Genomic DNA, 15,893 nt, shown 5'->3' on the forward strand with positions numbered 1-15,893 from the left:
GATGGCGAACTCTGCACCACACTGTAGCTCCTCACAAGAAATCTGAATGTGGGCATAGCAGTATTCCTCAATAATTCTCGATACTGTGGGAGAAAAAGAAAGCCCCTATTTCCTCTTGCAAAGAACTATTAGTTATGAACAAATAAACTGGTGAGCACACCAAACATTGAGCATTTATGCCAGTTGAGTAGAGCAAACAGTTTTTATGGGCTAGTACAGTTTTAGTGCTTATTTGTAAGGTTGCCTTGAGGTTTTCAAAATAAACGAAAATACTGACACTTTATAAAAGCCAATTGGTTAATACTGCATCTTTAATGGCACATGAACAGGTGAGAAACCATGTCCTGTACACAGCAAAGTGGAAGATGACATAAGTAAGAACAGAGAACACAAGTGAAAAAACATTTTAAACAAGCATCTGTGGGAGATGAGTACAGACAGAATATACTTTGTGTTCTAACAAATAAATGTTAAAGAACTAGAAAAAAATTAAGTGAGGGAAAAGCCAGACAAGACAGATAACAGAACAGGGGGAAGAAAACTTCTAGGTTATGTTACAAAAAATAAGATTTCTCATTTCATATAACTCTAAAAGGTATCACATAGACTGGTAATCTGACTTTTTGGCTTTAATGTTTAATCAAATATGTACAAAGGGCTGGTACCTTACTCAGGGGAGTAACATAAACTTCTGAAAATAATCAGTTGGAAAATGAATATCTAGAAAGAATCAGGTTTCCTCCTTCATACCCTGGAGATGCATTCACATCAGACAAAAGTGTTTGAGGTTCATGGCTGAATTAAACTCATATATGTATGTTTTTTAAAAAAAACTTTGATAATCATAAATAAGAGTACGATGATTTTCTACAATTGGAAATATAAAATGTATGTATTTTCTACAGGGGTTGAAAACACCATACAAGAAACTTAACTACCTCCAGGCTACGAGCTGAAGAGAGCTATCATGCACCATGGACAGGTCTTCAACTACCATCACAAAGCAGTGCTTCCTGGACGTGCTTTCCTCAACAAATCAGTTATCAGCCCTTTTGCAGCTTGTAGAAAAGGCTGCAAACTGTCTTGGTGATCTTTACCAGCCCCTTCTTCCCAGAACCCTAGGAGAATCTGCACCATTACTGCACTTCCCGCTTATAGGTAAAGGAAGATATGAATATATGGCACAGTGCCTTTCTTTAAATGAAATTAAACTAAGTTGAAATCACAGGGAAATAAATACTGAAACACAAGGTCTGACCCTTGTATACAGATAAAACTCCTACTGTTGTCTGTAGGGACCTAAAGCTCCAGTCTTGAAGGGGAAGGCCAGCCCTGCCTGTAATAAATGGATTCTGTATATATTTAGTGAAATGAGGCATAGTGCCTAAAAAGACACAACCATTTAGGAATAACAGTTTAGACACTGAGACATGCTAGATCTTAATATAATGGGGTTTCATGAGACCTATTTAGTGTTTATTATTTTTACAAATCCTACTTTATAAACTGCTCTCTGGGAGGTTAGGATTTTTTTGTTTTTTAATAAAATGTACCAATTCTTTCAGGAAACTGCCTGAAAGTTTTGGTATTCACAGTCCTGAAAGAATTAACCCATTATATTCCTGAATGCTGTCTGCAGATTGCCGTATAGATGAGGTTAATGCTGGGTTGAGAACAGAATCAGAAGGCAGGTCAGACAACTCGGGTCCTGATCCTGCAGTTCTAAACCTCTGTCCCGAGGTGCTGCCCAGAGATAGAGGTACAAAGGTGATACCATATAGCACGAACACCTGCAATTTTCAAGTATAACTCAGCTGTAGATCCAAGTAAGGAACACATCAGTAGAAAACATCCTTCAGGGTGCAGAGAAGGAACCTTGTCCCATCAGGCAGAGCACACTCCATAATGCCAGGCTATGTTCTTTGCTGGCTATTTTTTCCCAGCTTGATAAGATTCTTGGAAAGGACGAGTGGCTTGCCAGGAAAATGTCAACTATTCAAAGACAGTTTTGCTGCTTGAACAGGAGCCAGAGACCAGCTTAAAATTTTAATTAAATAAATCATCTGGACATTTGTTCATATTTGTTCATATGTTCATTTGCACAGCCCTTGATAATATTCATTGTTCTGTGTCTATATTATCCCATTTGACCATCTTGCTCAGTATTTCACTAAAGCTGACAGGCTACATAATATTTCTATTTACAGATGAAAACACTGAAGTTCAAGAAGGTCAAGTGATTTGCCCAAAGACACAGCAGAGCCAGAACTGGAGCCCAGAACTTACATCTTCCAATTTCTGGTCCAGCATTCTGTTTTCTATACTACATTCCACATCTCATACTCTGAATGAGAGGGGACAGATCCACAGAGTTTGCAGATAAGACCACGCAGGGCTAGTAACTAACTTGAAATGCCAAAATAAGGGTGAACTGGGAAGAAATCAAGCTGGGGAAATCCCCTTGTTTTATGCTTCAAATATGTCATGTCTGTAACTATTATTTGAAATGTATGTCCTTGTATTTTATACCTGTGACAGCAGGGACCACAACATTTAACCCAAAGTTTAGCATGTAGGAATTGTTCTATGTATTTGTTAAATTGAGCTCATGCTCTGTAAGGGACTTCAGAGGAAACTATAAACGAACAAAGCCTGAATAAGGTCATTTGTGACAAAACAGGGACCAACGAGTAGATTTCCAATTCCAAGTCCAGAAGGGAAGAAATAGACTTTTATTATGATAAGAGAAGGGCCAAATATACTTAGACCTTCATGAGTCTATCAAACAGGTGAAGAGGTTACCAAGTTTGTAAATCCATGGGGCATTCTGAAGGTAGCAGTGTTTCAGGGGTCTTGGGTGGTGTGGGTACTCCAGGGCAAGATAAACTGTGGCTGATAAAGTCTACCACTCAATACTCTTGTTGTCAATGTATCACTAAGCCTTGAGATCATCATTTAAACTGCTAGTTAAACAATCATGAGACTTTTAATGGGGTAAAAATGAGAATGCACATCTGAAAACAAGCCTAGATATCACATCTGTCATTAGTTGGTATACTTACTGGCAATTAACAACAACAAGAACAAAAAAGTATATGTTGGGGGCTCAAATTCTGGTAAGCCAAATACTGGATACCAAAAGGCAAGACTTACACACTGAAACTCACATTCCAGCTTCTCTGTTCATGTGATAAAAATAACAGGACAAAAAAATTTAACCATAAAGGACTAATTCAAGTATCATGAAGGGCTGACTGTCAAATGAGTAAGATTCAGTTGAAATTCCTCTCTAAATGGAAACCTTCTCTTGGGAAGAATCCAGCAATACTAGGTGAAAGGTGCTGGAATTAAATGACTGGACAGGCAGTTCCTCCCTGGTCTGCCATTGGTACCCACATGCCCTGGTGGACCAGTCTCAGGCCTGGTGCAACAGAGTTCTTTGGGTCTCACCAGTCCCCAGAGGGCCTCTAGAGGGCACTGTGTACCACTTTTCAAGACTAGTTTAAAAAAAAAAAAAAATCAACATACTCCCTCTCAGATGTGGAAGCTCCAGAGGAAAACGAAAAAGAAGTGGGGAGGGAGGGCGGGCGGTGAATTCATGAAATCAAAGGGAGATCAGTTGAAGAAAGGGACCAGAGTGTGGAAAGAGGAAAGGGAGCAGGAAGTAAGGGCTGGAGAGTGACACTGGCCAAATCTTATTGTTACATTGTGTCCGTGTAGGAATAAGTAACAATAGATTCCATCATTGTATACAACTATGATGCACAAATAAAAAAGGTGGAAAGAGAAAAAATCAATAATAAAACAAACAAACAAACAAAAAACCCAATGTAAATGAGCCCAAGAACCGTGGTGTGGGAGATACGTGTACCCTGTGATAACAACGAAGGAAACAAAATTATGTTGTTGTTTTCCTGGTTCTGAATAGTGATTAAATTACTAGTCAGAGGAAGTGGAAACAAAGAAGAAATTAAGAAAAAAGGGCACACCTTCAGTAAGAGCAATGACAGCCTCTAAATGGTCACTTGGCAAATGACCAAAGGCCTGCAAAGTCCCTGAAATCTTTTAAGTGTGTGATTATGTGACTGGTTCACTACATTATTACACACTATATTACAATAACATTAAGTGTTAGGAATATACCTGAAGAGCATGCTTTTCTGGGTGGAAGGGTACTTTCTGTGTTTATTATGAACGAGGCACCTTCTAACAGGCAGAGAACCTTTAATGAAGAGGGGAACCAGAGGCAAGATCCTCTGCTTGTCTCTACATCTCCTGCTTAAAATACCTGCAGTTCATGGTAAATGCTGAAGAATAACAACTCTAAAAGCACTTCTGTGAACTGTTGACCTCTTTTCCTAATTAAAATTACTTATCCCTCTGTGCTTTTGAAGATGTCACATTTTTATTGCAGTAAAAGTCAACCTGACTGTTCCTTAAAAACATGTAGAGCAGGAGAGGTAGAGGGAAATCATTTGAACCTGCATTTCAGGAGGCCTGCTTATGGTATGGTAACAGTATTTAATAAAAACCAATCTCCAGCATAATCATTCCATCCTGTTGCCACAGCCAGAGGGCTGCAACGTTTATGGAGCTTTGGAGAATCCCTTTAACCACACAGAATTTCGAACCAGCTTTTTTTAATGAAGGATGAATAAAAGGAAGCATGATTGGCAGATATGAAACTAGACAGCTTATAAAAATTCTTCCCATTTCACAGAAGAGGCCATTTTTCCAGGGTGGTCTGGAAACAGATCATTTTCTCAATCATAATTGCTTTGCGACGTGAACTTTAGAACCAGGTTGCATATGAAATTAGTCCTCACTATTGCAGTTACCAATAAAGGAAGACCTAAAAGATATATTCTAATAGCCTGGGGTTTTGCCTCTAGTTATAACATCTTATCAATTATTTGGCTTTTAATGATATACTGGTAAATCCTACAAAATTTATCCTGTTCACATAAAAGTCACTTTTTTAAAAACCCTGACTTATTCCAGTTAATGATAAGCCTGATACATTAATGGTTAGACATTCTTTTAAAAGACAGCAGCAAAATCAATCTGTATGTTAGTAGAAAAATTTAAATTAGTTAAAACCATGCACAAAATGGAGCAACGGAGCCACAATAAGAGGATTCTTTAAAAGGAGACTCTTAGGAGTTATTTTATGAACACCTGCAACAATGGAAAAGGTAAAAATAATTCATTTTTTTCATTGTCTTCTAAACAAAGAAAGTCTATCTCAAGGGGGAATGAATATAATCCAGCTGAACAATGCATCTGGATTAAAGAACATGGGCAGAGAGAGAGACAAAAGAACTTTAACATGCACATTACCATCTTTTCGTTGGTCAGAACAGAAGACTTGCCCGGCTGATATTCATAAATGCTTTTGGGCTCTGCACGATATTTCCTCGTATCCACTTTCTTATCTGGGGGCTCCCAGTCGTTTCTGCAGACAGAAAATCCTATTTCAGCTATAGTCGTGAAAACTGGCATCAGCTTCCAACACAGTCTGACTTTGGTTGGCTACAGTCTGATCAAGGAATTTTTATATCCAAAGCATAAAATTAGAGTAAGGGTGAATAATTCAGTTGTGCTGGTTCATTTCTCAAAACAACCAGTTAAATCTCTGTGTTGAATTCACAAAGGGCGTGAGCCATCCTGTGCTGAAAATGAGGCACAATCAATTGGAGAGACGAAGAGAAGGAGAGAGGAGAAAGAAATGGTAAAGCTGACCTGGAAAAACCTTTCACCTCGCTCTGCTCTCATGAGTTTATCATTCCCCAAACATGCCGGCATCTCCCACTCATGCCAGTGCAGAGAGAGAACATAGGTCCTAGAGCTACTTGACTATGGCTCAAATACTTTTGATAAGACCTGGTAACTAGATATCTTAGCCAAGTACTTTCCCTCTTGGAACCTCAGTTTCCTCATCTGAAAAATAGGGGTCATCGTAAGGATTCAATGAGACAGTACATGTAAATCAGAAAGCAAAGTGCCAGACCTACAGGAATTACTAGATAAACATTACCTGTTACTATGACTATGTTCTTCCCTAATCCATACCCCACCCTACTACCTGCCAATCTCAGTCTTTGGTGCATATTCTTAACCTGGTATCCAGTGATGGGTTTCAGAAGATACACAAATCCTTGGAAACTGTGTGCAAGATTTTTATGCAGGTGTATTACTACTTTGCTGTGTGGTTGCATTTTGTTTTTCCTGTAAGGCTGAAAACTTCTTGATGGCAGGACAACATCTGTAACATCTGATATAATCTGCATAAAATATAGCCAGTAAGTTCCTGATGAATGCATCTCTAAAGGACTTATGGACATATCTACCCTACCTCTCAAATTAATTACCTAACTCCTCAGGTGGATGCCACTAGGTATATGTGGGGCTTTGTTTGTGAGGATGGAAAGGTGAGCCAAAGTGAGACTGGATGTGCATTTGAGAGAAAAATTGTTTGAATTGACCAGAGCCTTTTTTATGTGGAGACTGGTAGAAGTTTGGGCTGGAAGCTGCATGGGACATATGTCCAGATGGCATGAAATGGTTGCTCCACAGGGCACTTTTAGAGATAAGAACTAAATAAAAGAAAACAGGGGCCAGTAATTCCAGCTACTTGGGAAGCTGAGGCAGGAGGATTGTAAGTTTGAGGCCAGCCTCTGCAACTTAGTGAGATCCTTTCTCAAAATAAATAATAAAAAGGGCTGGAGATGTGGCTCAGTGATAGAGCATCCTTGGGTTCAATTCCCCACACTGGGGGGAAAAAAATCGGGTTGTTCAGCACAGGCATTAAGGGATGACTAATGTCACCTCTTAATAACTCCAAACCTTACATCTTGATGATACATGACATATAAATAAATAGACATTAAAAGTGTGGCTTCATTTTATTCTCTTCTATGAATATATAAACAGGGTTAATATGGACATAGAATATGAAAACCTGTGACAAATCTTGCAGTAAGACTTTTCTTATGAAAACATAAAAAGTGATGATAATTATAATTGACATTAATTAAGGCCACACAACAAGCCAGGCACTACTAGGAATATTTATGTGCACTATCTCAGTTTATCCTTGCAACATTGAGCACAAAGCAGTCAAGGTTTTTATCCCCATTTTACAGATAAGGACATTGAGACTTAGAATAAGTCACTGCTGGTAGGTAACAGCAGGGGATTCAAATTAAATCCATCCTAAGAAAGGAGGCACCTGGGTCTCAGGAAATGCTGACAAGGCACTTGGCTGGTCATGGTGAACACTCGCGAGGCACCACTTACCGTTCTGGGCTTGACTTTAGTGAGGAAGAGCGGGTAGGGAGGGGTAGCGTGGCTGACCTCTTAACTACCTTCTCACCATCAATGTAGTTCATCTCACTTTTTGAGCGAGGCACGGAAAGGGGAGATTTTGCTAGAGAAAGCAAGTGCATAGGACGACTTTACAAACCAATGAAAATTGAAACCAGAAGATGTCTTCCCTCATCCACCATCCCCCCTTCTCCCCCCAAAACCAGGAAACTCAGTCACTTACTGTCTTCAGAAAAGGAGTATCGGGGAGAGTACAAATCGGAATCATCATCTAGCGAGCAAAAAAAGAAATGATCAGGACAAATGGGCTACTAAGGAACTGGACTGCACATTCCCCACTTCCACAGCCTGCACCAAATCCAGCCACACCAGGGAACCCAGCGGAGAAAGGAGTCAAGCACCGGAAGCTACACCACAGCAGACCACACTGGAGGAGAGGAAGGTTTGCAGAGGCCACCCAACCCCAGAGGACCTGCAGTCCCTATAGGACGTGAATGAACAATGCTTGGCAGATGACCACTGCCTACCACTGGGAAATGCATGGGGACAAATAGCCAAAGGTCTTCTTCAAGAGACACCTCCTGCCAAAGCTGGAATACAGAGTCCCGAGTCTGGCCAAGTGGGAATCCGGGGCTGAGATGCATCCAAGTGCTCCTGCTCAGTCACTGGTTCTGCCTGCCAAGTGCCATGGGGTCCTGACAGGTCTTCTTCAGGAGCCTTGAGACTGCTATTGCATGGGAAGGGGAGGCCCGGAAGGTGTGGTTGCTGGCTCCCCACCTCAGCTTTGAAAGGTTTCACATTTTAAACTTCCATATATAACATCACTAACAGAGGTTCTGCAGCAAAGAGTTGACAAATATCCATATCATAATTTGTTTTGGTTCCACCGCAACCTCATTCCACGAGGAGATTTCTCTCCTTCCTTGGGGCACAACACACCCATGGTTGATGTGGTTATATGACCTGCTCTGCAAAGGGACTGCCTGAGCTAAGTGTCTAAACAGTGACTCCGGAACAAATCAAATCCATAAGAGTTTCTGTGGTACAAGATGGCTTTCTAAGGGTGTGGCACACTTCACTAAATAAGCTTAACACTGGGGCTCTAAAATGTGCTGAATAGAGAGATGAGATCTGAACCCATTAAATGGCTGTATTTTTTAAACTTAAAGATCAGACCACAGGGACATTATTTTCTGGGAGTTACTGGGGATTGAATCCAGGGGTGCGTAACCACTGATTCACACCCCCAGTCCTTTTTTGAATTTTATTTAGAGACAGGGTCGCACTGAGTTGCTAAATGCCTCACTAAGTTGCTGAGGCTGGCTTTGAACTTGTGATCCTCCTGCCTCAACCTCCCAAGTTGCTGGGATTACAGGTGTGCACCACCATGTCTGGCCAAGACCACAGGCACATTTTTGGGAACAGATTTCTAAATTGGATCTGTCCTGAAAATGCAGGTGATTCATTCACTACATCCCCATGATGATACTTCCAAAGCATTACTCCAAAGAGTTGCTCTCAAACAGTCATCCCCATTTTCTAATATCTTGCTAATCTGAATTCAGAATTTATGCATATGGAACAAAGACCCAATTTCTTCCCTCAAAATTCATAACTTTAGCGAAGGACATGACCTAACCAGCAAAGGCAAGCCAATCTAATGTGCTATGTTAATGACAAAGTGTTAATCAAGTCCTTGTTTCTACAAAAATCTTTTTAAGTTTCAGAGCAGAAACTATCAGAATTTTTTATGAAATGTAAATAAAGCTAGCATTGCTATTATTTTGGGTCAAGCAACATTGAAAGACAGCTTCTCTAACCATCTTGTGCCCTCCCTTTTCCCCATTTATATCTGTCCCAGGTCCTCAGTCAAAATAACAGACAAGAATCAAGTACCAAGGCATATTTTCACCTCTTCCCACCCTTTTATCTTTAAGGATAACAATCAACATCAAGGTTGAACAGGGCTTCAGCTTCTTTACCAACACAACCAAGCCATTCACTGTTATAAATTGAGTGTACAAGGTTATTTGTTCACTTCTAAAAATAGGGCAGGGGAAGGATAAAATGTATTTTTGGAGAGACCATACTGAAGAATTTTGTGTTCCCAGTTTTTTTCATTTTTTTTTTGTTTTTTTAACAGGACTTCTGCCATGACATCAAACAAAATGAAAAATCAGCTTGGCTCACAAGGACTTGATTAGGAAAAACAGTGCCTGTCCAAAACAAAAATTAGCTTAGTGAGAAACCAAAACATTACTCTTTCAAGACTGGCCTAGTGTTTTAGCTCAAAACCTTGTGCCTCTCTCAATCACAGAAAAATTAGAATCCATCATTAGATGGTAAGGTGAAAGTTAATTTATAATTATTACCTGGTTCATACGGCTAGAAACAATTCTTAGGGGGAGAGATAACATTTAAACACTGAAAAATAATTTTTAAGCCTGAGCTTTTTTTTTTTTAATATTTCTTTCTAGATTCTTCTAATGTGGAATTCTAGGAGGCTTATTAGAAGACAATGAGAAGAGCCAGGTACAGTGGTGAACACCTGAATTCCCAGCAACTCAGGAGGCTGAGGCAGGAGGCCAACCTTAGCAACTTAGGGAGACCATATCTCAAAATAAAAGGGCTGGAGATGTAGCTCAGTGATAGAGCACCCCTGGTTCAATTACAAGTATTGGGGGTGGGGGGCGGGGGGACACAGAAGTTGAACTCCTTTGAACCATAGATGAAAACTAAATCAAAATAGTTATTTATCGAAATGTAAGAGCTTAATAAATATAAAACTGTCAGAAGAAAAGTATAATAGAGTAAATCTTTTATAATAGTAAACCTTGTGTGAAGAGAAGCCCTCTAAGAGATAACACCAAAAACACAAACAACAGAAAGAACAAGGTTAGATAAAACAGACATCATCAAAATTAATGTCTGATGTTTTCTTGAAAAATCTAATAGAAAAGAAATTTACCCCAACTTAGGAATAAAAATAATAATAGTAGCTCCCAGTATTGTCCAGTAATAGCTGAAAATTGACTAATATCCTCTCATTTAAATTTTGTAAAAACTCCAGTAGGAAATAAACACATCATATTTCAAACAAGGGCAACAAGGTCCAAGCAGGGTAGAAAAATTTGCACAATGAGAAAAATACAAAGGAGGAATGGATTCAAGGTCTCTCTTCCTCATGTCACCTATTAGCTTGTTATCAGCATGTTGCTTTGTTCTACGTTTCACACCTTCATGTGCCCCCATCCTGGGAAAGATGAAGACCTCGACTGTTTCAGTATTGTTTTTGTTGTGGAAGAAGCAAAGGAAAGTGCTGTCCTGAAACTCAAGTAAACCATTGGCCAGACCAATCTCCAGCCCTCGAAGCCTCTGCTCCACTTTTCTACATCACCCGGTCCTGAGTGATGCTTGAGCAACATTTCTGAGTTACCCCATCACACCCTTAGTCTTTTTGCTGCTGATCTCTAGGGACAATGGTAACACTGAGTCTTTTAGTTGTAGGTGAATACAACACTTTTATTTTGCTTATTTATTATGTGATGCTGAGGATCAACCCAGTGCTTCATGCATACGAGGCAAGTGCTCTACCACTAAGCTACAACCCCAGCCCCAGAGTCACTCTTGCTATAGCGTCTTCCACGTGCTGGTTTTTTAAACCTTCTCTGGTGAGTCTGCACTGGGAAAGACAGGTAGACAGTTAGAAACACCAAGGAATGGGAAAAGTATAAGAAGTATCTGTCTGCACTCTGTGTTAGAGCTAGTCCAAGAGTGAGAGAGTACTCTGTGTGTGTGTGTATAACCATATCTAAAACCCACCAAGTGAAGTGTTTCTCGAGTTGTCGAAGAACTTGTGTTAGAAAGCCTGTCTCATTTTCTTCAGGATTCTTGAAAACAATACCATAGTGAAGTCCACTGAGCTGGAATCTTATAATCGCTGCTCATTGTGAAGCCATATTTTATTTGTGCCCCTCTTGCTATAAGCAGAAGACATCAAACCTTGGCAGCAACACTCACAACTTCCTACACCACTGATTCCAGGAAGCCTGAACACTATGCAGGATTACATGGGGTGAACAACTCTCTTCAGGGACCCGAAGGCCCCTGCTGGGCTCTGATGTTCATGCACCAATGATTCTCCCCCGGGGATTTGGCAGTCTGTTCTTGGTAGCACAATTTAGGGACAGTTACCCTCCTAAAACTGCCAGGAGCCACCTAATTGCCTTTTCAACCACACTGACTTTAAATGAGCTCCTAAATGACTTTTTTCCCCCCTGGGTTTTTGTTCATTTGTTTTTGTTGAATTTATTAAAGTCTTAAAGACAACAGGAGAAAGTACTGGTTGAAATTGCTGTTCTATAAACATAATGTAACTGACCAAAATGGGCTAATGGAAAAAAAGCGGCATTTGTATAACTACTGCCTATGTCATTACATTTCTATTTTATACACCTATTAGGTCTTTAAACCTAAAATTGCCTTTCTAGTATGAATGGCTCATCTTTAACACAGTAATTTTCCATTAGTCAACATAATTCTTTCTCAGACTTTACCCCACATACTTAGGAAGAGCAAGGATTAAAGGGTAAAGATAGACATGTACAAACACCACTCAGACAAAAGCAGTTAAGGAAAAGAGGAACGTACACGGAGTTGGGTACAGAGTCTGTGATATGAAAGGAAGAATAAGCAAAGGAGGCAAGAAGGTTCAAAGAAGCCAGGACGTCTGGGAGCTTGGGGAGAGATTCACCAAGTTGTCTATGATTTGATTAAAGGCAATCAAATTTGAAGAGGTAAGAAAAGGGCCAGCACAGGGTGCAGAGTAGCTGCAGAAGACATATTCAGAAAAAAAAAAAGACATAATTCTGTGGAAGATAGGAGGTAAAGCAGGAAAGGAGTTAGAGGTGAAAGACTGGGAGGCCCTTTGGGTTAGAAAAAGACTCACCTCACCGTTCTCACCTCCTATCAGATCCTTGGGTCCTGAAGTTAGAAATGGAATAACTCCTTCACTTCTAAACTATTCTGCAGGCCAAAGACTTCTGCACTTGCTAGGCAAAAATCTTCAGAGCAGCTCTTGTAAGGAGATCAAAGGTGACCACTGAGAGCAGCTCCGCCCCTCTTCTGGGCAGTACTAGCCAGAGTTTGGGGCAGGAGGCACAAATCCTGGCCAACCACACTCCCAATAGAACGATTTGCTTGAATTCAAGCAAAATAAGGCTATTATTGGAAATCCTGCAAGGCCAGTAGAGGATTATTTTAACTCAGCATCCCCAAGTACTGATGTGCCTAAGAAAACCAGACTCCTTAAATCCTTACTTAGTGCAATCTTGTCTAGGAATAAGGAAAAGGCACAACGAGAGAGAACACTATGACACCACCACTAGGAGTGCCTGTTTTTGAGTCACAGCACCAGGACATTGCAGTGGCCACCACCAGCCTGAAGTGCTGTGAGAGGTATCCACAAGCCAGGGGGGAAGGCTACTCTCTGGGACTTCACCTCTGATGACAGATTTAACCCTGTCATTAGAATGGGTCAACTGTTCCTCAGAAGCTGTGCACCACAACATAACCTAACCATTACTTGGTTTTGGTAAAGATTCCTAGGTATTCTTATATCTTCTGTTCCTGACATCAAATGTACCAAGTGAACAAACATCATTTGCCATCTTCAGGGTAGAAAGCCTAACTCTTTTGAATCTGCATTCCTCACTCTAATTAATCCTGCCTGCATCTAAATTTCTACAACTGCATCTAGGCAAGTATCTTCATCCCTTTTGCAGTCTGGGGAAGAGTGGTGCTCCTCCATTGCAGTGGTTCTCAATGCTGGCTGATTGGGACTCCCAAACACCTGGACAGCTTTCCTAAACATATCTCCCAGACACCATCAAAGGAGACACTGGCTCAGGATCCTGAGGCAGTTCTGACTTGGGGGAAGCTGGATACCTGCAGTGAGGCATCAGAGAGCCCCTGGTAAGGAGGGGATGTTCAAGGGGGTAGAGGAGTGCAGCAGAGTCAGTAAAAGCCCATGATTAGGGGCCTCTTAGACCTACCTGGGTTTGGATCCTGGCTCTGCCACTTACTATGTTATATTGCATATATTAGTTAACCTCTCTGAGTCTCATGGGGTCACTGGGTGGGGAGTTGAAAATGAGATAACAATAGTGATTCACTCAGCATAGAGCCTAATACTGCATAGCATAAGGACTCAGTAAGTGACAGTCCCATAGTCATCGCAGTGGTGGTCATGTTACTACCATTAACAGGATTACAGTTTGCGGTATGGAGGCACTGGCCACCACACTGCTGGTCCTAAGAGCAGGAGGTGGGGAAGGGAAAAGGGCTGCATTTGTGAAGCTGCTTCTCCACAGCTCTTCCTTCCCTTACCTGCTTCATGAAGCAAAGTGTAAGCACATGCAACACACAGCAGCCTCAAAGATTGTAAAATGATTGAAGGGACGGTTCCTTGCTGGGATTGACAGTGGTTTGTTTTTTAAAGTATATCTTAAACCTCATTGATCAAGATATAATCATTCTGTTTATCTTCTAAAAGTCTGGCCAGACATTCACTTGTTCACTGTTAACTAGGGGAAAAAGAAAGTTGCTAAGCTAGCATACAAACTCACAAGGCCCCTTGCTATTTAGGAGAGTCAGTCTTGAGCTTTTAGAAGCATCTTTTTACATTATATCAACAACTAAAATTTAGACAGAGGCAACAACCCTCAGGCTAGGCTCTGGTAGGTTTATTACAGATAATCTTAGTTTCAAATTCTTGAATTAAAACAATACCAGCAACAAGTTTTTCCCTAAGAGACCAGTTCTGGACCATCAAGTGCTCACATTTCAGTAAAGCTGTTTCTTTCTTAAGGCATGTTAAAATCTCTGGGCAGACCCTCCATTAAGTGCTAACTGTCTTTAATGCCTTTCTTTAAAAGGCATAAATCTTTTCCTATGTCAAGAAGGAAGTGCACAGAGCCCAGGGCCACCTATAGGGAGCAGCACCACGGACAGGGCTGGGACACTCTGATGGAACCCACAACCTCTAAACCACCAGCCATAGATCCAGAAATCCAGAGGATCTTAGTCCAACAGTTTAAAAAAATGATCTAGTTTAAACATTTTCCTCATTTGTAAAACGTCTTTATCTAATGGAACACATCAGTGATCTGTGCCTGGATATGTCATCTAGGCAGAGATGGGGGCGTGAGATAGCATCTATCCTATTTTAGAAAGGTCTCCAGGGAAGATGACTTCTTAGAAACTTGTGTTAAAGTCTAATCATCTTTGTTATTTGGATTTCTTAATGTTCAACCTAATTCTTTTAATTTTCCCTTTTTTGGTCTTTGAAAATAAAAAGTATAATAAGGTTCATGTCTAAATATATGTGGCAAGTTGTCATGTTATTTCTTACTATTTATGCCTTGAAGAAAGAAAAAAAAAAAAACCCCCCGCTTTCCTCTTGTGCCAGATTTGATGTACACCAAAAGGCAAATGTTAACATAAATCAGGGTTGAAGAGCACGGTGGCTGATGACATGGGAGCTCTGGGGTGAGGCCATGACACCCTGTCCCAAGGCTGAGGAAGCTATGGGCACTGCCTGTGATAGGCCTAATCAGTCTTCCACTCCAACAGGAGACACTGTTCCTCTCCACAGGACTTCTCCAAGGGGCCCTCCTCTACCTGTGCCCATGGGACACTGTGCCCTCAGCATGCTCTGCACTTGTCACCTTACCTACAGGGAGCCCCATCTCATAAGTGGGCTGGGCTCACAAGTATAAATAAAGCACAAATTAAAAACTGTAATTAGTCACATTTATTTTAAACAACGCCCCCCCCCCTTGCCCAACTCAGTCAATTGTTTCTTCAGCAATGCTTTCAGCTAGAATCAGAACTCCCAAGACAGAAAAACTAACTTATCTATGCCAAACAGTGAGGAGGTTACTGATCAAAATTTTAAGTCATCAGCTTTGAGTTCTGGGGTTTACTCAATAAGACTTTTCCTTCAAAATAGGCCCCAGGCATGATATGATATTTCACATCCCAATATGTCATCTCATATATGATAAGTGATCAGTAAGAGTCCATCCAGTGAATGACCAGATGAATGACTTTACAAATGGTGAGAAGGGCTGGGCTGATCAGAGCAGAGCAGCATTGAGATGGTAGCACCAGAGTTCTAAAATAAGCACTCTGGTTCCACGGTGCAAAGCTTTCACTTACTATATTCTCCAGGCATTACTGAGGACCTGTTGCGTGCCAACAAGGTTTCTGCAGCCTCCAGACACATGCTCTTGCAACTGCCCCTACAATGGGCACAGCGTGCTAAGTCCCCCTTTCCAACTCCCTGCCAGGGCACTTGATGTATTCATGGCATTATCATTGGCTGCCAGTATAGTGCATGGCACAGAGCAAGTGCTCCGTACAACTAGAACAAAGTTCAGAGCATTAAACCTACATTTCCTCCTAGAAGAGCATTTAACAAAGTTTCCTCTTCCAGACTCTGCCCCTCCTTTTTCCGGGTCACTCATCCAAAGGTCAGACCACCCCAACTACTATGATAACTATTT

At 40.9% G+C, this 15,893-nt stretch overlaps 1 protein-coding gene across 50 annotated transcripts in view; it reads right to left on the bottom strand.

Moving 5' to 3' along the window:
- The window catches only part of Sorbs1 (sorbin and SH3 domain containing 1), a 228,688-nt gene that overhangs the window by 57,981 nt on the left and 154,814 nt on the right, over positions 1-15,893 (bottom strand). For all 50 annotated transcript variants that reach the window (XM_058581107.1, XM_058581109.1, XM_058581108.1 and 47 more), the window contains 3 exons: positions 7,550-7,597; positions 7,300-7,429; positions 5,341-5,455 (listed from right to left, as the gene is read on the bottom strand). In XM_058581107.1, the coding sequence (XP_058437090.1) occupies positions 5,341-5,455; positions 7,300-7,429; positions 7,550-7,597 (293 nt within the window). The remainder of the gene's footprint in view (positions 1-5,340; positions 5,456-7,299; positions 7,430-7,549; positions 7,598-15,893) is intronic.

Source organism: Marmota monax, unplaced genomic scaffold (genome assembly GCF_021218885.2).
Source record: "Marmota monax isolate L192 unplaced genomic scaffold, Marmota_monax_Labrador192_F-V1.1 WCK01_AAM20220418_F8-fsc00004, whole genome shotgun sequence".
Lineage (NCBI taxonomy): Eukaryota > Metazoa > Chordata > Mammalia > Rodentia > Sciuridae > Marmota > Marmota monax.